At 38.1% G+C, this 25,216-nt stretch overlaps 1 protein-coding gene across 1 annotated transcript in view; it reads right to left on the bottom strand.

The window, feature by feature from the left end:
• The window catches only part of USPL1 (ubiquitin specific peptidase like 1), a 33,668-nt gene extending 23,828 nt beyond the window's left edge, over positions 1-9,840 (bottom strand). The window contains exons 1-3 of the mRNA XM_041766707.1: positions 9,507-9,840; positions 6,300-6,466; positions 5,646-5,774 (exon numbers count right to left, since the gene is read on the bottom strand). Coding sequence (XP_041622641.1) covers positions 5,646-5,774; positions 6,300-6,398 — 228 coding nt within the window. The 5' untranslated portion in view covers positions 6,399-6,466; positions 9,507-9,840. The remainder of the gene's footprint in view (positions 1-5,645; positions 5,775-6,299; positions 6,467-9,506) is intronic.
• Between the last annotated feature and the right edge of the window lie 15,376 nt (positions 9,841-25,216).

Below are 25,216 nucleotides of genomic sequence, written 5' to 3'. Positions count from 1 at the left end.
GAAAGCAGGACCTCAAAAAGGTATTTGCGCACCCATACCCATTGCAGCATTATTCACAATAGCCTATAGGTAGAAGCTACCCAAATATCCATGAATGGACAAATGAATAAAAAAATGTGTATATACATACAACAAAATATAAGTCAGTCTTAAAAAGTAAGGAAATCTGGTTATAGGCTACAAAATGTAAAAATATTGAGGACCTAATGCTAAGTAAAATAAGTCAGTCATAAAAAGACAGATATGGTATAATTCCACTTATATGAAGTACCTAGAGTAGTCAAATTCATAAAGACCAAACGCAGAATGGTAGTTTTCAAAGGATAGAAAAGAAAGCTGTTATTCAATGGGTACAGAATTTGAGTTTTTCAATACGAGAAAGTTCAAGAGATCTGCTGTATAATAACGTGAATACATCTAACACTCCTAAATTATACACTTAAAAAAATGATTAAGATGGCAAATTTCAGTTTCTTTTACAATTAAAATTTTTTTAAAAAACAAAAAAATAAAAAATCTTTATCTCAAGCAGAGTCAAGATCATGGTGTGCACATCCTATCAGTACCCTGAATTAAAAACAATAAATAAAAGGGCCCTTGGGGCTGCAAAATTGGGGCCTAGATGGTTTCCCCCTATATTATTTGAAAATGTCTTAACAGACTTTTCTATCTATGATTTGTGCTCCAGTCATAGGGACAATTTAAAATACAATTTGTCCTTGACTTGATTTTCCCTTTTATAAATTAATGCTTTCAGATTTTTCTCTTTATACCTTGACTTTAGCTACTACTTTGTATTTATAATGAACATATGCCATTTTGGTAACTAGAAGTTGTTAGCCTGTCTTCGAAAAAAGTAAAGTCATAAAACGATAATTCATAGAGTATTAATTTTTCCATCTAGCCCAACCATGCAAGAGCATTTAAAATCTAAGGCTGAAAAAAATCTAATGCTGTCTCTTTCACTGTCTTTGAGCAGCTTAAATACATTCCCGTTTTTATTCCTATAAAACAGAAAAAGGAAAACATTGTACATTACCTTATATTTGGAAAATCAGCTATAAGGTATGACTAAAAACAAAGTATAAAAATATGTACAAAAAAATTAACTTACATTTATTTTACAAATGAAAACCAAGAAAATGAGTGTTTTCTTTGATGACTTAACACTAATAACTTCAGAGCCTTATAAAATTCGTGTTTAAAAAAACTAAATATTCCAATAAAAGACTAAATAATATAATAATAAAAAATGAGATAAAACTCTCTAGAGTTTTAAAAAACTTGAGTTTCGGGATCCCTGGGTGGCGCAGCGGTTTGGCGCCTGCCTTTGGCCCAGGGCCCGATCCTGGAGACCCAGGATCGAATCCCACATCAGGCTCCCGGTGCATGGAGCCTGCTTCTCCCTCCGCCTGTGTCTCTGCCTCTCTCTCTCTCTCTCTCTCTGTGACTATCATAAATAAATAAAAAATTTAAAAAAAAAATTAAAAAAAATAAATAAATAAAAAAATAAATAAAAAACTTGAGTTTCAATTTATTAATTCGGAAGCAGAATCGCAATCTTAGTGCTTTTTTCAAATCAAGAAACTTCTGATGAAGAGGAGTTTCCATTGTGGTTCTTTGCAATTTGGTAAGTGAAAGAATGTTCAATGAGCTTCAAATTTTATAATAAAACTCAAGAGAAATGAACAAATTGAGTCAAAGGTCTCACAGACCAAAGATCAGTAAACTCTACCTGTAAAAGACCAGATAAATATTTCGGGCTTTGTGAGCTAGTCAAGGTCTCCAGCATTACTACTTAAGTCTGCCATTATAATACAAAAGCATCCAAAGAGAATGCAAAAATGATTCCATATGGCTTTATTCCAAGAAAATATTTTTATGGACACTGAAATATGAAATTCATATAACCTTCATGTATTATAAAATAGAATTTTCATTTTTGCCTATTTAAAAACATTGTTTTTAGCTTGTGGATATCATATAGGGTTTGCTGACTCCTGGTCTAAACCAATCTACTTCATAAAATATACACAGGGCTCTTACTGATTAGAACACTTTCTAAAAATAAGAGCAATAATTACTTTAAATTTTTTTTTACATCTGTAAAGTATAAACTTAAAATCCTTGGTTATATTATTATTTTCCTCAACACTTGAAAAAAAAAAATGTTCCAAAACTAAAAATGCAAGTAATACCTCTAACTTTAATAGCCAAAATCTATGGCCCAAGGACAGGGACTTCTTTATTACAGCAGTCCATAGTTAAAGAACTCTACTGAAATATTATACATTGGAAGAGGGGAAAAAAGTAGTTTTCTTCTAGAAAGACTTCTCTCTTTGCCATATTTACCATTCTACAACTTTGTTCTGAGCTAGTTAATGAGTAAATTATGTAGTCTATTTGGATAAGCTGTCAAACCCCCTAAAATCAAGCCCTCTCATTGTTCAACAGAGCCCACTGTCTGCTTCAGAGATAGCTCTCCAGAAATTCCGTGACACTTTCTATTTTTCCCTCTCCACTGGATACAACCAACAAACGTGTTATTTTTCCCAACTTAAAAATTTCCTCCTCCAGGTACCACCTCACATCTGTATTTCTCAGTTTCTCCTCTCCGGTTTTCTATCACTAACTCCAACCAAGTTTTTACCTAATACTTTACTGAAACTATTCTCCTCAAGGTTCTCAGTGATGCCCACAACACTCCAGCCAATGGTGAGCTGAATCGTCATTCTCCTTGAGTTGAAGGTAAATAATTTCCTCCTTAAATATTTTTTTCATTTTACTTCCAGAACAAAATACTCTCCTCTTTCTGGGTTTACTTCTACCTCACTGTCCACTTCTTCTCTCACTCCTTTCCTAGTTTCACTTCATCTCTTCAATTTCTTAATGTGGGAGTGTAACAGGGCTTAATCCCTGGATCACTATCAATATTTCTAGGTAAGCTCATCCACTCTCATGGTTCAATTATTTACATGCTGATGACTCCCAAACTCTCTAACCTCATTCTCAATCTAATACCAGACACATAGATCCGACCACTTATTTCTTTCTTAAAAAAAAAAAAAAAGATTTTATTTATTTATTCATGAGAGAGAGAGCGAGAGAGGGGCAGAGATACAGGCAGAGGGAGAAGCAGGCTCCACGCAGGGAGCCCGATGTGGGACTCGATTCTGGTCTCCAAGATCACACCCCTGGCTGAAGGCTGCACTAAACCGCTGAGCCACCGGGCTGCTCCGACCACTTATTTCATATACCTTTGAGTATTAGATACCTAACTCAAGCTTGACTGGTCCTAGCCTGACCATCCCCCCACCAAAATCTTTCTCTTTCCAAAGTCTTTCTCATTTTAGTAACTGGCAACTCCACTCTTCCAATTATTCAAGCCAAAAATCTGGTCATCATTCTTGACTCCTCTCTCTTCTACAATGTATCCCAGTCTTTCAATAAATCCTTTTTGCCTCTACTTTCAAAATAGATAGATAATCCAACCATGTCCCATCACCTAAGCCACTATTTGCTCCTCATGGAATCCTCTAATTGCCTTCCAACTAGCCCCCCTACATCAGGTTTTGCCCATTACATATACTTTCAACACAGGAGCCACAGTGATCCTTTTAACATGCAAATCAGATTATATCACTCCCTCTCCATTTCCGTCATAGCAAAAGCCAGACTATTTTACAACGACCTCTAGGACCCTACTTGGTCCAGCCCCCTCCTCATTATTTTCCTGACCCATCTTCATTACTGTATCACTTACTCAGATCCAGCTCTGCTAATTTCCTTGCAGTATAACAAACACACACAGGCAACCTTTACTCTCAGGGCCTTGTACCTGCTACTCTCCCTGCATGGAATGCTCATCCATCTCACATCCACATGACTTGTTCTCTTAGGTTTTGCTCAAATGTCACTTTCTCAATGGAGAGTTCCCTCTACCTCTCTATCTAAAATTGCTAACTACCCACTTCCTAACACTCCAGTCCCCGGGCTTGACTTTTCCCCATAGTACTTTTCATCACCTCACACACAAAAAATACATTTTATTTATTGATTTTTTTTCCCCCCATCTAGAATAGAACCACCTTCTTGAGGGTATATTTTTTTGCTTTATACATTGTATTCTACCCACTGAGTGCCAAAGTGGTGACACTCAAAAAAAAAAAAAAAAAAAAAGGTACTGAATAAATACAAAAAGAAATTTATTTCTATTTGTAAGAACGTCTGGGATTTTCTTCAAGATATACCCAGCAAAAATATCTATCACCAACAGTATGATTTAGTTTAGAATTTTGCAAACTGATCATCAGACTCATCTCTGCAAGTTAAAAACCTCTATAATTCTGGGTCAACTCTACTAAATTTGGCATCTGGGGGTAAGACCCAGAAATTTTTAAAAAGTACTCTAGGTGATTCTGATAAACTGCTAGTTTACTTAGAATAAAACATCTGAAATTAGAAGACTATATTCCAATTACAGTTCAGCCACCTTAGGTTCCTAACCCTCTGTATCTGATTTCTTATTCATAAGATGGAAATATCTACCTTTCAAAGTTCCAAGAACTAAACATGTATATAAGAGTTTCATAGTGGTACCCGGGTGGCTCAGGGGTTGAGCATCTCTACCTTTGCCTTAGTTGTGATCCTGTGGTCCTAGGACTGAGTCCTGCATCAGGCTCCCCAAAGGGAGCCTGCTTCTCCCTCTGCCTACGCCTCTGCCTCTCCCTTATGAATAAATACAATCTTAAAAAAAAAAGTTTCACAAATTGTCAACTATGATAAAATATAGATTATGCAATTTGATGAACTCCCCTAATAAAATTTGTACCACTAGGGGCACCTGGGTGGCTCAGCCAATTAAGTAACTGATTTCAGGTCAGGTCATGATCTTGGGGTCCTGGGATCTGAGTCTTGCATGGGGCTCCCCACTCAGCAGGGAGTCTGCTTATCCTTTTCTTTCTGCCTCCACCCCCTCAGGATATACTCTCTCTCAAATAAAATCTTCAAATAAAAAAAATTATATCATTGGATACAAATTCTATAGTTAATTCTAAAAGACATTTAAATCTTTAAGTATATAATATTTAGAGATTAATAACTTTTCTAATTAAGTTGCAAAGTTTATAAACCAAAGAGATGAAAGGATAACCACTATATACCAACAACTAACAAAGACTCCCTCAAGGTTAAAAAAAAAAAAAAAAAAAAATCTGGGGATCCCTGGGTGGCGCAGTGGTTTGGCGCCTGCCTTTGGCCCAGGGCGCGATCCTGGAAACCCGGGATCGAATCCCACATCGGGCTCCCGGTGCATGGAGCCTGCTTCTCCCTCTGCCTGTGTCTCTGCCTCTCTCTCTCTCTCTGTGATTATCATAAATAAAAAAAAAATTAAAAAAAAAATTAAAAAAAAATCCATCTTGAAATTTTCTCCTCTCACAAGTCTAAAAAAACAAGTATCTTCATGCAGTAACTGAGGAAAAGTAACAGGAAATATTTAAAACTGTATACTAGACAGATGTAGAAACTCTGATTATCTATGTATTAAAAATATACAGTCTAAAATATACAAAACAAGTACAAATTTAAACACTGAAGGAATAAGAAAAAAGCTAAAACCTTAATACTATCTAAGATTAATACTTTACCTGCAGATCCTCACACAAAAAGACAGATTCTTGAAAACTAATTCGGTAAGTCTTTAAGGCTTTTAACTTTCCTTTCTCTCTACAAGCAGGGCAATACCCATCTGACGGGGCTTTAGCTGAATCATAATTCTAAAAAAGAAATAAAGCAAATTAAAATATAGACATTTCTAGATTGTAACAAATTACAAAAAGTTAAATGGAAATGTAACCAAGAAAAAAAAATACAATTTTCACCTGAAAGTGTCCTGGCTACATATTTTAAACATGACAAATAAAAGAAATGCATACAGGCCTTAAATACAGCTTTTATTCCAAAAAGAATGTATCATAGTTTTAAATCTTAAATTTTAAGTGTTAAAAATAGCATCAGTTTTATTTGCAAGAAAAAAAAAAGTAACGTCAACTGTGAGGGAAAATATATGTCCCATATTTTCAGAGAATAATAAACCACAAGGTCTATGTTTTATTTCTACTTTCACATATGAATAAAACACAGAGAGGTAAATACATTAATCTTTCGCCATTGCTGTAAGATTTCCGTGGAAGATATAACTTTTTAGAAGTTAATTGGTAAAATTAAAACCGAGTTTAAGTCTCAAAAAGAGGAGGAAAAAAACCAACTTTTGCACTGAGGCAAAAAATAAGTTCACTAACTTTTCCCAAATACCCCACCATGTGGAGTGAAGAAATCCCTATATCAGTCCCTGGTCCAATCACTGGCAAACCATTTCCAATCTTCGGGAAATCCATCATTCCGAGTCATTGGCTAATTTATGTCACTTGAAACATGTCAATATCACTAAGGATTTTTTCAATGAACCCTGGAAAAAAAAAAGTCAATAGACAATTAAATAAAAATCCTATTTACTTTAAAAAAGAGCTATTCTATCTTATAAGATGCATATATATTAAATAAACTTGAAACTATACACCCCAAGATAAACATATTCTAAAATTGTAATCTTCAACTGAAAACAAATTACCTATATTTACTTATAAACCTAGTAAATTTGTTAGAAGATAGCAGACTAGCAATAAAGACGAAGTTTCAGACTCATTTCTATGCAAATTTATTAAAACTTATAATAAAGGCAAACTATTATTTAAATAAAAAATTATACTGATCAGAGTAAAAAAACCCAAGTTTTTAGAGTCTCTGCATAATCTAAAACAACTATGTCAGCATTATACTAAGAATGTATTTTAAAGACCCCAGGTCTATTGTGCCATCGCTTGAAAGAGACAACAGAACCCCTACTGCTTTCAACCACCAAAATCACCAAGAAAATGCTATTTTTTTAAGTTTCCAACAATACACTAATTCATAATAAATGAACTGTACCAGACAAAAATATAGACACGTCAATAGTACAAATTATACGTTACAAGCTTGCTTTGAGTAATTTCATGGAATAGAATCACATTCAGTAAAGTCAAAATTATAAGACTGGAGCTCAGGATAAGGAAAAATTAATTATTAAGAGTAGTTTAGATATTGATTTAAAATACTGGGAAATCAGATACAAAAGACTTTAAAGCAGAGTGAATTGCCACTTAGTAGGTATGTTGTAAAATAATTTCAAGCAAGTCTTTCCCAAATCTAAGAATTTCTTTGAGAACCACCTCCTGGGAAAATGTGGCTTTCGGATACACTTTAAAAACCAGTTATTCTGTTTCAGAAGTATAAATTTTACACATATTTCAAGCCAAGGAATAATTTCAAAAATAAAAATGCTTCTAAGAAAAGTGTAAGTGAATCTCAATTTCCCATTCCTGAAGAAATATTGCTAAAGGCAGGATTTCTCAACCACAGCACTGTAGACATTTTAGACAAGATAATTCTTTGCTGTGAGGGCTGTCTTGTACACCGTAGGATGTTTAGCAACATCACTGACTTCTACCTACTAGATAGTTAAGTGCCATTGGCACTCCTCAGTTGTGACAACAAAGAAAGTCTCCCAGAGGCTGCCAAATGACCCCTGGGAAGCAAAGCTGTCCCTCTGAGAACTCCTGCCAAAAACGTAAAAATAAGTTTGGTACTAACTTCTACTTCTTCAGTTCCTCACAGACAACACCAACTTATTATTTTTGGCTGGCTCTATCCTTAATGTACTTATAAAAAAGGGAACTATAAAGGAAAGAGTCAAACTGCTTACGGTTCCAGAGTGGCGAAAGCATGGGCTTTATAACTGCACATCTGGGTTCAGAAATTTGTAAAACTGCTTTGTACTAACAATTTAATACAACAAAATATGTAAAATGCTTAGTACCTGAACAGACAGTATATTTTAACTCTTTATTCTGTGCGAATTTTATATTTCACTGTATGTAGCAAACATGCCGTGTTATCTTATAATTCTGCAGGATTCTCAAAAGAAAAATCAGTACTTTATGTATTCTGAGTAAGATGTTTCTGATGAAAATTTCTATGTGCCTGAAGGAACTAGAGAACTTTTTTGGCCTGTTTTATCTCTCAATTATAAAAGTAAAACGTAAGCCTTCAAATTGGCTCTGATCCTGATCCCAGCAGCCAACATTTCAACGGGAAAAGCAGACAGGTAGTTGAAATTCTGAATATGCAAAACCCCACAAAAGAAAATTCATTAAAAAAAAATATCAAGAGGTAAGCTGTCCAGGTCTTCCAAAAACAATTTCCTTTGTCTTTTTACAAAAACCCTGGAGTGGTTCTTACAGGTTAATTTGCCCTCAGTGATTGTCTTCATTGTTCTCCCTACCAAAGTAACCTGATCCTCTTTCTTGTATCCCACCTAGATTTTGCTATCTTCCTCTCCGTAAACACACAGACTAGAAAATAGAAAATTTGAGTGACTGTCTAAACTTTCACTCCCCACTTGTTCATGCAGTAAGTCACCAAATTCTGTGGACAGTTCTTTGGAAGCCTCAAATCCCCCCTCTCCAAGCCACCCTCACTCTATCACTGCCAAAGTGACGCTTGTAATAAACAAGTCCGCGGTCTGCCAAGCGCTCGGCTTAAATTCATCTATTTACTCCAACCTGATTATGGAAAATTCCAAACAGCTCAGTATGAACCTGAGGATCCTACTATGCATATCGCATACTACGCTCATTGCACTTGTGACCAACCTAGCTCTCCAATCTCACCATGCTCTACTCCACTTTACCCTCAGCACCTTTCTCCAGTCGCCCTTTTTTCATTACTCCCTTAAGCCACGGATACTCCCGGACGCCGCCAGTGCATTACTTAGCCTCATATGAACTCAGTTACAGCACAATGAAATGTGTAAAGCTGGCCCTGGGAATGACGAAAGACATGCAATTAAGCTTGTTTCCCAGTCCCGTGTGCACAATGGGGAAACCCAGAGAACCAGCTGCTCCGAGAAGAGCCTTAAGCCCATTTGAGTTTGCACACACCCCTCCGTCTCCCCGCCAGCAGGCGGGCTCAGCACAGGAATTGGCTAAAAGGTAAAGCCACAGCAGACCTGAAGCCGAGGAAGGGGGTCGAGGGTCGGCTTTGGGCGCCCGGCCGCCCGGAATCATAGACGCACGGGGCCAAGACATGTTGGTTTCAAAACCCAACCTCAGGAACCCGAGGAGGCGCAGGTTCCGTTGACCCTCCCCACCTCCGCGCTCTTTGGGAGAGCGAAAAACAACACAACTCTGGTTTCTCTTCAGCATTTACCTCTCGGAGCCAAAACGAACCAGTAACTCACTAACCGCATTAGCAGCCCTTCCCCGCGAGCCGCGTCCCGGCCCCTTCCTCCCCCAGCCTAGCCCACCTTTTTGGCGCGCCGACTGCCCCACAGGCAGCCCTTCTTCCCCCGCTCCGTCCGCCTTCCCGACTTCGGGACCCGCAGGAAACTACTTCCTCTCCGCCCTCACCTGCCGCGCGCACTCCCCTTCTTGGCACCAGGTCCGTCCGAACTCCCGTTCCAGCCTGGGTCCACGACACCCTCCGCAACGTTCAACCCACGTTCCCCTCGGCCTGCTCCTCCCCCACCGGCCTCTCCGCTACAAAAGCGGCTTCCGGTCTGAGTCCGCCGCAAAAGAGTTCCCCTTCCTGCTGGGCGCGGGGCCCGAAAGGACGTCAGCGTGGCGGGGAAGACGAGAGCGGGAGCGCTTCCGGGCGGCCTCTGCAGAGGCGTGGCTGTCCGCCTAGCTGTCGCAGTCGCAGGTTTCAGCGGCGGCGACGGCTAGGGGCGGGGCCGGTGGCTGCCGAGCCCGGCATCTGTGAGTGGCTGGGTTTGGGGAGGCGACGGTTCTGGAAGCTGCTGGAAAGCGCTCGAGTGGCGGAGGTGACGCCAGCGGCCAGGGGGTGGGGCGTGATTAAAACTAGTGCGCGTCCGGCAGCGGAGGGATTACGCTGAGGAGAGAGACCGGCGCGCGCCGCGTCGCGCCCTGGCCCGGGCGAGCCCGGGTTGGAAGCGGACGCGGCGGAGAGTGACCTGGGTGGGTGGGCGGGCGAGGGACGGGCTCCCTGGCCTGCAGAGGTGGCGCGTGCCTGCAGCGCCGCGGCCTCGCCGGACGGGCGTGGGTCGCGCACGGCCCCCGTACTCCGCTCTCCTAAAGCCTCGGTGCGAGCCGAGCAGCCACAGAGTGTGTGTTCACACAGGGTCACCACACACGGAGCTGCCCCTCCCTGTCTCCCCAAACCCCAGCTTCGAGGCCAGGGGCTTTTCTGCCAGGATTCTGGGGTGTTTCTCCTCCTTTCCTCCCTCCCAGATCTTCTAACGGTAAGGGGAGTAGCCAGAGCGCAGGGACGTTGCTCTCCACGACCCGTCCCGAGTGGTCAGCAGCCCGCCTGCCCCTGCTGCGCTCGTCTCAGCTGCCCTGCCTTGTTCTCAGAAAGGGAGAATTCTCATTTAGTTGATAAGTGTGAGACTCTGCTCTCGCAGGAAGGTCATGTGGTTTAGGGGACATGGTGACCGCGTGTGCTATTTCTGACCTGCATTCTGCATCTTGGAGCAGCGTGTTCGAGAAGTCCTTTTGGGCGATTGCTTTTATGTCCTAGAGTAATACGTGGTTTCTGACCGTTTCTTTTTACAGAGTAACCACCGTTGGCATTTGGGACTGTGGGGGTATTTTTAGTGGTCTCAAAACTAAACCATATTCTGGAATAATGCTGGTAATTTCGATAGGACGGTATAGAGGACACAAGTCCTGTAACCAAGGAATTCCTCAGTAAAAAGGATTTTAGTTTTCGGTACTTAAACGACTGCATGTGGCCAAGAAATCCAATAGAGAGTTTGTTTTTCTCCAGACTGAAGAGCAGGCTGGTTAGGTTTTGTTTACCTTCTGTCGTTGTACTAGATTATTAATATACTGGTATGTTTGTTGTAAGATAATAGCTAGTTTTCTTTTTCAAATGAATTATGAAAATACGAGAATGTAGTATTTCCTTCTTGAAGTGATAGCCAAACTCAGAGTTTTTCCTGTTCACCGTTGCTGTTTACATTTTTAGGATGGGAAACACTTTTTTTTTTTTTTGTAATGAATGCTTGCTGAAGTGTTCGTCAGTTGAACAAAGATAATTGATTCGGTTAAAAATTGTAACTAAAATTTTAATATTGAAAAATCAACATCGCCAAACTGAATTTTGATATGATTTATAATTAAATTTGATATAGTATAATGAAACATTTGTAAAGTTGATTTATGTCTTTTAGTGCAAATTTGATTTTTTTTTTTTTTTTTTGCCAGGAAAAAGTATGTAATAGTAACAAACAAAATGGATGTGGGGTTTGGGATGTGGAAAGAAAACAGGATTTTAGCATATACTGAGTTTTGACACCAGAGCTTTTCCCCTCTTGTAAAAGATTTAAAAAGTTCTGAAAGACTTGATAAGGTAAAAAGAATGATGGCATCATAGGACAATCCATTAGAAGACCTTGCCTAGAAAGGCTCCTTTCATTTAAAGTAGCAGGCCCAGGTTGAGAAAAATACATTTATGTTTTTTCTTTACTAGTGTATTTGAATGCCCCTTCCTATGTACACTAGTCCCGGAAAAAGAAAGCAATCTCCTTGTCAGCAGTGTGGAACAGAAGTTTTATTTACCTGTTTCCAATAAAAAACTAACAATCTAATTAAAGAGAGATTTTATTAAATTAATGAACAGCTACAATAGGAATATAATGTACAATTAAGGTTTTCTTTCCTTCTTTTTTTTTTTTTTTACAAACTTCTCATAATGTCAGGTTTTGTCCCATCTGCTAGGTTGGATTCCTTAATCACAAACCAAGTCTTCAGCCCAAACCTGGGATATAAAAGCAGCCTGCTGTGATTGGTTATTCTGATCTCCTCAAAAAGATGAGAGCTAAAGTGACTAACCATGGTTTTTAGCAGCACCTTTATGAGTACAGTCTATTTAATCTCTTATTTCGTTCCAACATTCAGGAGGCTTTACAAACCAAGAACTTTTTAAACTTGGAGGCAAAATTCATTTGGTAACAAAACATGACCTGAGTAAATGAGAAGTTTTTTATAGTTTTTATCCCATATGTTTTGCTGAAGAAATATTTTTATGTTTGCTTATGGGGTGCTACCCTTGGCCACTGGTATGGGAGGTGTAAGTTACATAATGATTTGTGTACCTTGTAACATTTTTATATTTCAAGGAATTATTATTTTTAAAACACATCCAGACTCTGGGTTTTGGTTAAGGAATGTGAACCCATATTCCTATTTTTGGCAGTACACATGTGCTAGGCATTTGCATATTTAGAAAATTAAAACACTTTAGTTCTTGCCCTAAACTGAATTCAGTTGAGAGAGGATAGAAAAAAGTATACATGTCATACTGTAATATGCGCAGCCATGGAGATATGCATAGCCTATTTGTAAGTGTAGCCACATCAAGGTCACATGAGAAATTCATAGTCTGAGGATTTGAGGTTATTTCACACTTTAGACAAAACATGACAACCCATTATGTAGCCTAAACTTGTTTGCATTTTGTATGGACAAAATATTGAGAAAACAGTACGATTCTCAAGAGTCACAGAGTAGATACTAGAATATCTGATTTCTAATCCTCTTTTGCTGTGTGACCTTACATGAGTCACATAATTTTTGAGGCCTTGGTTTGCAGATCTGTAAGTGAGAAGTTTCGAATAGATGGTCATTTATAGTTCCAATATTCTATCTGCAGATATTTATCCTTAGCACTATGCCTACTTTTTGTAAATGTTTTCTATTAAAAGCATGATCCTATTTTGTCTCAAACTATGTTAGATGATCTAAATTTTGTATTTTTGGGGGGTTAGGTAATATTTCTCACTGTTCAAAATTCAAAATGTAAAAAAGAATATGCAGTGAAAACTTTTCCTTTCTGCTCCTGCCCCTAAGCCACCTAGTTCCTTGCCTACGAAGTAACCAATGTGAAGAGTATCTTGTGTATTTTTCCAAAAAAAAACGTACATGTATATATAAGCAAATAAATACTACATATTTTTGCCTTTTTTATGTAAATGGTATTATACACAGTTTATGTACTTTATATTTTTTCGTTTATCTTGAAGTTCTGTGTCATATAAGGTGGCTTCTTACTCATTTTTATGGCAGCATAATATTCCATTGTATGATGTATCACTTCATCAGTCCTCTCCTTTTGGGCATTTACATTTTTTTGCTTGGTTTTTATTAAAAGCATTATGCGGTGAATAACTTTGTACGTTCATCATTTTCAATATATGTGAATGTCTTTTCCCTAAACAGTGGCACAGTTCTATTGGGATAGTGACATAGTTGATAAAATATGTTATTTAGTTACCAATAACAAAAAATTGATGGCCCAGGGTCTCAACAGTACATTACCAGGGTTCCATCATTCCAACTTTGACTTATGTTGCTGTCTCTGCCATTATAGTATAGTGGCATAGCTAGAGTAAACATATCAATAAATCACATCATCTGAATGGCTGTTTATTTGAACCTTAGATGAAGCAAGTAGATTATATGTAGGGACCTTGTCCTAAACAATCAAATAAGAATATATGTAAGTATATGTAAATGTTTATGTAAATGTTTAAACACTAAAATCATGCAGCAGACAAGATTTTCAATGAGAGGCTTATAAGAATGAAGACTAATTGATGTAACAACATATTTCTGCTTTCCAGCTCATGTTTATTCCTGGGTGTATACTCATTGAGTATTATTTAAATTTATATTTTTCTTTTAAACTTCTTTACCAAGCACATACATTTGACTTTATGTACGATACAACTTTTATAGTATTCCCACTTTACCAATAAAAAAACTAAACCTAGAAGTAAACAATTGACCCGGATTTGCATAGCAAAGTGGCAGACCTGAGACTCGAACCTGCATCCTCTAATTTCTAACAGAGGGCTTTTCCCAGTATATCACATGCTCTTATCATTTCATGTGTAGCTATAGCAGTAGATCTGAAAATGCCCAGTGGTTAGAGACTGTTTTAGGTACATCTCCTCTGCCTAAGCTCCAGAGCAACCTAGAGTACAGAAAGCAGCAGGGTGTTTTTCTGAAGACAAAAGAACATTTTATAAGTAATTATTGAAGTAATTACACAACATGTTGATTAGCAATCAGGAGGACTCCAAATCAAAAAATTAAAGCTGATCTAGAGAAACACTCTTCTTTCCTAATTGGGACGCAGTCATCACTTGGAGATGAATTTATCAGTCATAAGGACTGGAGAGAAATTAGAATTATTTGGAAACAGTCTGACATTCATGCCAGAATTCATGCCATTTTTAAATTTAGCCAGGAAAATCTGAACCATCAGAAAAGGAGAATTGGTGACAGAAAGAACTGCAAAAGACTTGGTAAACAGAAGGATGGAGACTGTGCTGTAGTAACTACATTCCCCTGAAGTTGGAATTGTAACATATGACCACCACCCCTGCTTTAGGGCCTTAATTCTGGCTGTTCCCCTTTTCCCTGCAAATTTGACTCTTACCCTTCAAGTGTCAGACTCAGTTTCACTTGTCAAGCTGTCCACCCTATCTGAGTAGTAATCTGTCTGCCACCCCTATCCTAATACCTAATTACCACCTGCTCTTTGTTTTCTTAATTGTTTGTGTGTGTGTTGTCAGTCTCCACTAAGTTGTGTGCTCTGTGAGGGCAAAGACTACATCTGTTTTGTTCACTGTTATTCCATAGCTATAGTACATATTTGTTGATCAATGAACCTTCTTCATGATTTCCAATTCATATGGCTGACAAAACCTACTCTTAAAATGGAATGTTTTCAACAGTATATTTCCCCACATTTTTATATTTGTTCAGCATTGTTTTAGAAGATGTGTATGTCATTTATGTGCTCATCTTCTTACTGAGAAAAATATTTGTCAGCAAGCTTTTATCGTACATGCAAAGCACTATGCTAACTGCAGGGTGAATACAAAGGTGAATAATACATAATCCTTATCCCTAAAGAAAAGTAGAAACATTTGTAAACATAGTTTTTATACAAAAGCAAAATGATTTAATACTAACTAGAGATGTGCAAGAAATATTCATAAACAACAATGAAGAAAATGGTTAATTTTAATTACAGGAAGAGCCTCACAGAGTTGAATTTTGACTTTGGTCTTAAGGATAGAAACAGTTGAGATGCTTATCGATATAGAGAATAGGGATAAATAAGTCTTTAGCTTTACCTGTTAGAAAGCCTTTAAAATAGTAATATTTAACACAAAGAAGTCTTATAAAATATTGTCATAAAGTGATCTTTATAAATGTCAGTAATAGGGATGCCTGGTGGCTCAGTGGTTGAGTGTCTGCCTTTGGCTCAGGTGGTGATCCTGGAGTCCTGGGATTGAGTCCTGCATCGGGCTCCCTATGGGAAGCCTGCTTCTCCCTCTTTCTATGTATCTGCCTCTTTCCGTGTTTCTCATGAATGAATAAACTAAATCTTTTAAGAAATCTAAAATATATAATAAAAATTCCAGTAATAAAATTAATCTGGCCTTAAATATTATACTTCTGAATTGAGATTAACTTTAAAATTAATTTGACTGTTTTGACTAGGTTGGTGCTTTCCAGCTAGTTGCTAAGTTATGGGTTCAATCTAAGAATTAGATTCTGATTGCTAATTGAAATTCGTAATTATTTAGTAAACTAATCAAGACAAACTGTTGAATGATTTTTTAAATTCTTTTTTTAAGTGATTTTCAAGCCATTGGTGATCTTTAATGTATGGTTCTCTGACCACACAAGTTAAAATGTGGACTATTTTTTGATGGTCTAATTTGGATTTCTTTTTTAAGTTTATAGTTGCTTTCCTACTCTTGTGTATTTTCCTAATATATAGACTCTCCCTCCTCTTACAAAAAAACAAAACAAAACAGGCTTTAGATTCACAGACCTGATTTCAACTTGTCCACTTATTAATCACAGTTCTGCTACTTTACAATTTTGTTTCTTTCAACAAAATACTTCCCCGAGGCTTAAGTTTCATCCATATGATGAAAATATCCACAATCCCACTGTGTCATTTAACTATTTTTGTGACCTAAGGTAAATTATTTAATCTGTCTGAGCCTCAATTTTCCCATGTATAAAATGAAATGATCTTAAATGAGGTGATACATAGAACAGTGCCTGGCAGTTAATAACCCTCAGCAAATGTTGGTTTCCCTCCATTATCTTCCATTTCATCTAAGCCCTGCATGTCTCTTAAAATTTGCTTGAAGTTCTGTTTGCTATAATCTTTCCTTTGATAACTCACAGCAGTCTCTTTTTTCCCCAAAGTCATTGCACTCACTGTGTATACCCTGGTTCTTAAATTGGTATGGATCAGTGTTATATTGGGAACTTACTAAAAATGCAATTGCTTGGGTCCTATTCCTGATTCTTTGGGTTTCGCGTGGGGTCTGGGCATCTGTGTTTTTTTTGCCTTTCTCCAGATTTTCTAATGCTTACCAGTGATCATAATTTCTCACTTACTTGTTAATTATATGCTTCTTATAGTTTATATTTGTTAGGCAATTATTATATTATTATTTAACCCTTTAGGTTGTCTTAGTTTACACACCAAATATACTGTACAGTTCATAAGAGCATGAAATACCCGTGATAATGCTCTGTTTTTAGTTTAGAGGTTGATAGTAATGCCACCCATTGCTGAAGTAGAGATCCAGTTAAGAAATAAAATGCAGAGATCGCACAGATGAGGGGTCAGATACAAGTTTAATTCTGAAAAAGTTGTTTGGGAAATGTGGCTGAGTTTTGCATCAACAATGAATTTCTAGTATTGCACTCCAAAATAAGTATGATTTAAACCTGAAGTTTCTTCTGTCTGCAAGAATGGAGCTTGTCCTACTATATTTACTGTGTGATAGAGAATAGCCCAGAATAAATGTCTGTCTTCTTAGACAAATTCCAAATGGAAAGGAAATAGAAAGTGGCTGAGCCTCAGAATTTTTTTCTTTCAAATTTATCAGACCAGTAATTCCCTCCTCTGCCAGGGAGGAGGTCAGCTATGAGTATTACTCTAAGAAAGTTTCATGTGGAGATGTGGAGTATGCCAGAGCTCTCATGTCCCCTGTGGTATTCAATAGGCATACTTGTTGATGGATTTTTTTAATACCTTGAATTGCATCAGGATACTGTGATTTTTAATATTTAAGTGGGACATTATAAAGCTACAATTTCAGTTAAATTAATATATATCATTATATTTTACTATGCAAGAAAGTACCCCAAAATAGCTTAAACTACAAGTATTTATTATTTCACACCATTTCTGATGGGCAGGAATTTGGGAGTGGTTTAACTGAGTAGTTCAATTCAGGATCTCATGTGGTTGTACTCATCTGAAGGCTGCATGAGTGTCTCTCAACATGATAGCTGGCTGTCCTCCAGAGCAGGTGATCTAAAAGAGAGGCAGAAACCAGTGTCTTATTTATAACCTACCTTTAGAAGTGATATGCCATCACTTTCTTGCTCAGACCCACTCTCATATACTGTGGGAGGGACCCACACAGGGTGTGAATACCAGGAGGCAGGACTTGTTGGAGGCCAGCTTGGAGGCTGGCTGCCACAATTACATAACATGTTAGTTTGAGGGACACCGGGATGCCTCAGCAGTTGAGCATCTGCCTTCGGCTCAGGACATGATCCTGGGGTCTGGGGATCTAGTCCCTCATTCAGCTCCCTGCAAGGACCCTGCTTCTCCCTCTGCCTCTCTGTGTGTCTCTCATGAATAAATAAAATCTTAAAAAAAATAAAAGTTTGATTTTGTTACCTCACATTGCTTCAACTGAGAGCCAGTAATTTAATAATGTTATAGTTTCCTAGCTGGAGATAAGTTAAGAGGATGATCTTCTGCTACTGGCCTCTCCTTCCTTTCTAGCACTGTCTAAATTAGAAATCTACAAAGTATGATCAGGAACTATCTGTGGTTTGTATGATCTTCCAGAGAGTCTGAAAGTTCAGGTGATCTATAGGCAGACTTATAATTACAGGTGATAATACCTATAATTTTTATTTTAATATGAATTAACTTATTTTTGGGAGGTGCTTCGTGAAGTACAATCCATAGCTTCTGATTGATTCAAGCAAGGGTTTTCTTTATGTAGTGGTAGTCTGAATGAGGTGGACTAAATGGCTAGTGAAGGTCATTTTCCTTACTAAAATAAACCACTGGCCCAAAGGGGTTAAAAAACACTTTAAGTAAGCGTCAGTGGTTTGATTAAAATTCTAATGCCAAAGCACTAAAGAAGACCAAGTTAGTGAAATGAAATGGTATAAAATCATTCACCATTTGGGGGTACCTGGCTGTCTCAGTCAGTAGAGCTTGTGATTCTTAATCTTGGTGTTGTGTTCAAACCCACATTGGGTGTAAAAATTACTTAAAAATAAAACCTTTGGGGAAAAAATCATTAACATTTTATTTTAGTCATTTATTTCACCACGTGAGGTGAACTGTTTTATTTCATTATGAACTCATTTATTTTATCATAATTTATATTTCATATAATATTCTAAATGTAGGTTTTGTAAGATAGCAAGACATACATAGCAGTGTAAGTTTGGGGGAATTTGAAATGTTTACTGAATTAAACTGTATAAAATTCATTTGTACAAAATCATTTATATAAAAAAATTATTTTTTTAATGTTTTCCAACATCATGGAAAAGATAACTGAAGATTGTGGCAGAAAATATTTTGAGATATATTGATAATGCCTAAATGCTCTTTAGAATTCTGGGCATAAACTTTGTTCGGTCAGTTTTCATTTTAAGTTCCTTAAAGAACATCCATTAAGTTGTTTAAAGAATTTATACATGAATGACCAGTTATAGAAGCCTAGATAAAAGCATAATCAGATCTTCCACCTGTATTTAAGCTGTTTACTACATAGAAGCGTGTATAGAGTATACCTGCACCAGACCCAGTGCTCTCATTTGGCTCTTGTAATTTCCCATCAGGTAGGCATATTGGACAGCAACTTTCACCCTCAGTTATTAGGAGGCAGTATTTTGCTAGTCAGGGCAGAAATTTCTGAGAATTCATTTAACTTTCCAAATGTAGTTTGTTGTGCCTAATCCATAAAATGTTTAATTTGGGTACTGATTAGCTTTGGGATGAGATCTCCCATGATTCTTACAGTAAATGAGAGGTGGTAGTATATTTTTTCTGACTGTGGAATAGATAAACCCCCCCTCAGTTGAGTCTTCAGAGCTTAGAGGAGACAGTTAAATGGGAAAAACAAACACAAACCCTAAAATAAGTTGAGAATTTTCTGAAAAAAAGGGCAGAGAAATACAGGAAAGTTGGGAGGTGTTAATTTTAGGATACTGTGCCAGCAATAATGAATATATTTACTACTTTCAGAAACTCGTTTCCAAGACAGAAGAACAAGCTAAGTGGCTTCACCAAGAATTAGTCAGATCCATTCTGTAAGACCGGTCTTTTCAAAAACTCATTAAGAGACACCAAAGAAACATAATCAAATGCAATGCATGGACTTTGATTAAATCCTGGTTTGAGAAAAACTGCTGCAAAGCATGTTTGGGGGGAATTTTAATAAGCCTAGTTATAGAATATGTTAGTGTATTTTTTATTTTCCATATCTAGTAATGGTAATAATTATGTAGGAGAATTGTCCTTTTTTTTTAGGAGATGTATCTAAGTACTTAGAGGTGAAGTTATCTTCAATATTTAGAAGGGGTGTGTGTGTATATATATGTACAAATAGGAAAAACAACTGTGTGTTTGCTAATGTGTGTAGTGAATCTCTGTGATAAATAATGCGGGGTTGTTGTCATACTGTAGTTTTCTACTTGCTTTACAAAGGACTCATGAGAGTGTATCTTGTATAGCTACTGTCTCTACCTTCTTCTGTTAGCTCTTTGGCATCCAGGCCAGTCAGACTTTTCATTCCTAGTCCCCCACCACCACCACCACCACCCCGCCACACACACACACACACACACACACACACATACACACACACACACACACTATTCCTTTCCACATCATTGACATCCATGTTGCCAGATCTCAGGGTTATTTCTGAGTTGTCATTCTCCTTTTCCCTTTCCACAGCATTTGACATGGTTGTTGATTCTCTCTTACTCTCAGTACTCTTACTTCAAGTCGTCGTCGTCTTCACCTTTTTAGTATTTTGTACTGGTTTCCCTCCTCTTTAAACATTGGAATGGCTCAGAACTCAGGTATCGTCTCAATTTTAATTCACTAATCTTGTCTTGTAGCTTTTAGTAGTATAAAGTAGTATATCTTCAGCCCCAACTTCTCCCCAGAATTTCAACTTCACTTATCAATCAGCCTACCTGATATATTCACTTGACACCAAGTAGATAGATTTAAAATTTAGTATGTCTAATGAATGCTCGAGTCTCAACAGTCACTTCTACTCATCCACAAACAAAGCAGAGCACCTCTTTCTAACTACCACTCCCACATTCTTCCTCATCTCAGTGCTAGGCACGTCATTCATCTAGTTGGTCAGGTGAGAAAGCTTGGTATCATCTCTGTGACTCCTTTTTCCCCTTACAGTATACATTTAATCTAGCACATATGGTCAGCTCTACTTTTAAAATATATCTAGAATTCTGCACTTCTTCAACTCTCACCACTACCATCTTTTAAATCTTTTTTTTTTTTAAGATTTTATTTATTCATGAGAGACACACAGAGAGAGGCAGAGATATAGGCAGAGAGAGAAGCAGGCTCCATGCAGAGAGCCTGATGTGGGACTCGATCCCGGGACTACAGGATCACGCCGCTGAGCCACTCAGGTATCCCTCACCACTACCATCTTAATCCAAGCCACCATTCTATGACAGATAATAGCAGAGTTTCTCAACTTAAGCACTACTGACATTTGAGGCCAATAGTTCTTTTTAGGGGGATGGGCTGTCCTGTGCATTGTAGGATGCTTAGTGTATCCTGGCCATTACCTGCTAGATACAAGTAGCAACTGCCTCTCCCATAGTTGTGATAATCAAAAATGTCACCAGACATAGCTAACATGTCCCTGAGTGTGGGGGGAGGATTGCCTTCAGTTGAGGACCATTGGATTATAGCAATAGCCTCCAGTTCTCCCTAATTCCTTGCCTCTCCACAGTTTATTCTCCACCTAGCAACCAGTGTATCATATATACATATCAGTAGGATCATGTCATTCCTTTGCTCAAAATATTGCAGTGGCTTCCCATCTCAGGCTCAAATCTGTAAGTGTCTACAGATTCCTTCCCTACACGCACACACCTGTGGAAGAACAGGTTATTCCCATTGTTCAAAATGTTCTCTCTTAATACAAATTGAAAAGGACACCCCTTTCACTAGGTAGATACAGCCCCTTACCCTTTATTTTTCTTTACTGCATCATTTACCAGTATGCCTCTTACATTTATTGAATGACTAGTAAAATTGGAATTGCAATAATATATACAAAGTCTATAGTTTTAGTAATGTGTACAGTTGTAATGATGTGCCAAGATAAGTGCTAAAATTTCAAGAAAGGCTTAGCGCCTAACCTAGCCCAGAGATTTTTTTTTTTAAGATTTTATTTATTCTTGAGAGATACAGAGAAACACACAGAGGGAGAAGACATAGAGACATAGGCAGAGGGAGAAGCAGGCTCCATGCAGGGTGCCTGATGTGGGACTTGATCCCGGGAATCCTGGATCATGCCCTGAGCCAAAGGCAGATGTTCAACTGCTGAGCCACCCACGTGTTCCTAGCTGAGCGATTCTTAAAAGATCTCTCAGAATACATGTCTAAATAGGACTTAGTCTGGTAGTATAGAAGAGAAAGGTATTAATAGAAGAATAGAAAGAGGGGAGCAAATGATTAGTTCAGTTTTGAACGGACTCCAGGATCCATCCATGAAATTATTTCATCAGGTAGTAGAGAGGTATGAGTTTTGATCTCTCAAGAGACATCTGGGCTGTAGATACAGGTTTAAGAGTAATCAGTAAGTAGACAGAAATGAGAGAATGTTTACATGTCATAATTGGAAGGATAGGCCTGAAATGTAGTCTCATAACCTAAGGAAATTCCCTAATCACATACCACAGGGGAAAATGTAGGGGGGTGGGGAGATAAAAGACTGCTGATGTGCTTCCCTAAGACAAGGGAAACGAATGAGATTGAGTCAGTTGGTCATTGTACTTTAGAACTCTTTCCCTTACTTCAGTCTGGTTTAAACTGAATAATTGTTCCTCCTCAGGGCTTATCAAAGTGTTGATTCGATCAGACAAATAGAGCCTGCTGGTTATGACTAGTAATAGATACCAAGACTCTAACTTTCATCAGTTTTTCAAATCAGTTTTTCAAACTTGGAAATTTGGAGGTGGAAACTTTAAAGTATAGATTATGAAGTGTTTTTATTTCATTCTTACACTCTTAACTTGAGATAGTAAACTAGCATGTTTTAGTCTAACTAATAGTGATCTGTTATACAGCAAACTACAAAACCTTGTGGCTTTAAAAAATGCTTATTTCTAATAATTCTGTAGGTCACTGTAAAGTTCTACTGGTCTCACCTGGGTCCTGTCATGCAAGCCGCAGTCAGTCGGCAACGTGGCCTGGGACTGAAGGGTCTCAGGTTAGGGTTAGGTTAGGGTTTGGCTACACTGGCATATCTGAGGCCATGGTGCTCCCTGTCAGTTGGGCATCTCTCTCCCTCTCCAGGCAGAGTCTCCTCATTCATGATCTCCCTTGGGCTTTCCAACATGGCAACAGAAGTATTCCAAGAGGGCAAAGCCTACAAGGCTTCTTTAGGCCTAGTCTCAGAAGTTGCATAAGATCAATTCTCTTGCATTCTACCACACTATTGTATATGCAGATTCTCAAACCTCACAACAATGCTGCAGAAAGTGGGTACCATTATTATTTTCATTTTTCAAGTGCAGAAACTAAAGCTCAGCACTAGTAGTTTGACCACAGACACCAAAAAGGCAAGTCACAAAACCAAACGTGGGTTTCAGATTCTCTTTACCAATTAGCAAACTTTGTGATGTTGATTGATCTGAGCCTGACTCCTCACCTATAAAACAGTAATACTACTATATAGAATTATTTTCAAGATTGAATGATTTGCCCTCTGAAGTACTTAGTAGAAGCAGTTCAAGGTCATAGCATAGGAAGATCCTAAACTCTTCTCCTCCCACAGACACACCAAATCTACAGCTATATATGGAACAGTTCCCTTTGGAAAAGACCTAAAAACTAACCAGAGGGTTCTTCTACAAAAATTCCTCTAAAAGGCTACATAGAGACCAGTTGGAGAGGCAGAGATGTGGTCTCACTAAAAACCCCATCTCCAGCATTGCAACTCACAATTGGGTGAGGTCATACAAATAACAGCACTTCTCTGTGAGGAGCAGGAGATTCCTGCCTCATGTTGGTCACTCCAACTCTTGTGACCTGCATCAAAGAGACCCCCAAAACACCTGGCTTTGAGAATCAATGAGACTTACACATCCAGGAGAACCAAGAGGCTATAAAGGATTCCACTTTTAAAGGACTTGCATGCAGACTCACTCATCCCAGCACAAAAGCAGCAGTTTGCAAAGCACCTAGACTTTGTATGAAGAAGATTAAATTGTTAATCTTAAAGCATCTGCCAGAAGGTAGGGGCTGGTTTCAGTTTTCTTTGGGGAAAGAGGCACTGTTAGCACCAGCAGGCACATAACAGTCACAGCACTCTCCTGCTGCCCGGTTAAAGCTGGCAAGAACACCAATATACTTCCCCACTACATTGCTAAAGCTGGCAGGCATGTCCCAGCCCTGTGCTCTCCTGCTGCCTTGCTAAAGCTGTAGCTATATAATCCACATAGGGGATGCCCTTTGATTACTTGGCTCTGGAACAGACATTCAGGTCCAGGAAGCTCAGAGAATTCCAAATAAGATGACTCCAAAGAGACCTACTCCAAAATAAACTAATTAAGTGTCAAAGTTAAAGAGAATTTTAAAAGCAGCAAGAGAGAAACGACATTATATACAAGGGAACCCCCATGCAACTATCAGCAGATTTTTTAGCCAAAACTTTGCAGGCCAGAAAGGAGTGGCATGGTATATTCAAAGTGCTGAAAGAAAAAAAAACTTCCAGCCAAAAATATTCTACCCAGCAAGGTTATCACTCAGAATTAAGGGGAGATAAAGCATTTTCCAGACAAGGATAAACTGACGGAATTTATCACCACTAAACTGGCCTTAAAAGAAATGTTTTTTTTTTATTATTATTTATTTATTTATGATAGTCACAGAGAGAGAGAGAGAGGCAGAGGCACAGGCGGAGGGAGAAGCAGGCTCCATGCACCGGGAGCCTGATGTGGGATTCGATCCCGGGTCTCCAGGATCGCACCCTGGGCCAAAGGCAGGCGCCAAACCGCTGCGCCACCCAGGGATCCCTAAAAGAAATGTTAAAGAAACTTCTTTAAGCTGAAAAGAAAGGACACAGAAAACCTGTGAAAGCAAAAATCTTCCTGGTAAGGGTAAAAGTAGTGGGTTAATCATTTAGAAACCTTAGTATGAAGGTTAAAAGACAAAAGCAGTAAAAGTAACTAAAACTATAATAATTAAGGAATACACAAAATTAAAAGATATAAAATGTGACCTCAAAACATGGGCAGGGGAATAAAAATGTAGACTTTTAGGGTATGTTCAAACTTAACTTGCTATCAACTCAGACTGTTAGATATAATATGTTTATGTTAAACATAAACCTCATGGTAACCATAGGACAGAAACTTAACATAAGTTACACAAAAGATAATGAAAAAGGAATCTAAGCACAACACTACAAAAATTATCAAACCACAAAGGAAGAGAGCAAGAATAGAATAAAGCAACAGGAGCTACAAAACAGCCAGAAAACAATTAACAAAATGGCAATAAATACATACCTATCAATAGTTACATGCAAATGGACTAAATCTCTAACCAAAAGGGACAGAGTAGCAGAATGGATAAGAAAAACAAGGGACGCCTAGGTGGCTCAGTGGTTGACTGTCTGCCTTTGATTTAGGTCATGATCCTGGTGTCCTGGGATCGAGTCCCGCATCAAGTTTCCTGTGAGAAACCTGCTTCTCTCTCTGCCTATGTCTCTGCCTCTCTGTCTCAATATCTCATG

Source organism: Vulpes lagopus, chromosome 8 (genome assembly GCF_018345385.1).
Source record: "Vulpes lagopus strain Blue_001 chromosome 8, ASM1834538v1, whole genome shotgun sequence".
Classification (NCBI taxonomy): Eukaryota; Metazoa; Chordata; class Mammalia; order Carnivora; family Canidae; genus Vulpes; species Vulpes lagopus.
Note: the sequence above shows the minus strand (reverse complement) of the source record. Positions and strands in the feature narration are given on the sequence as shown.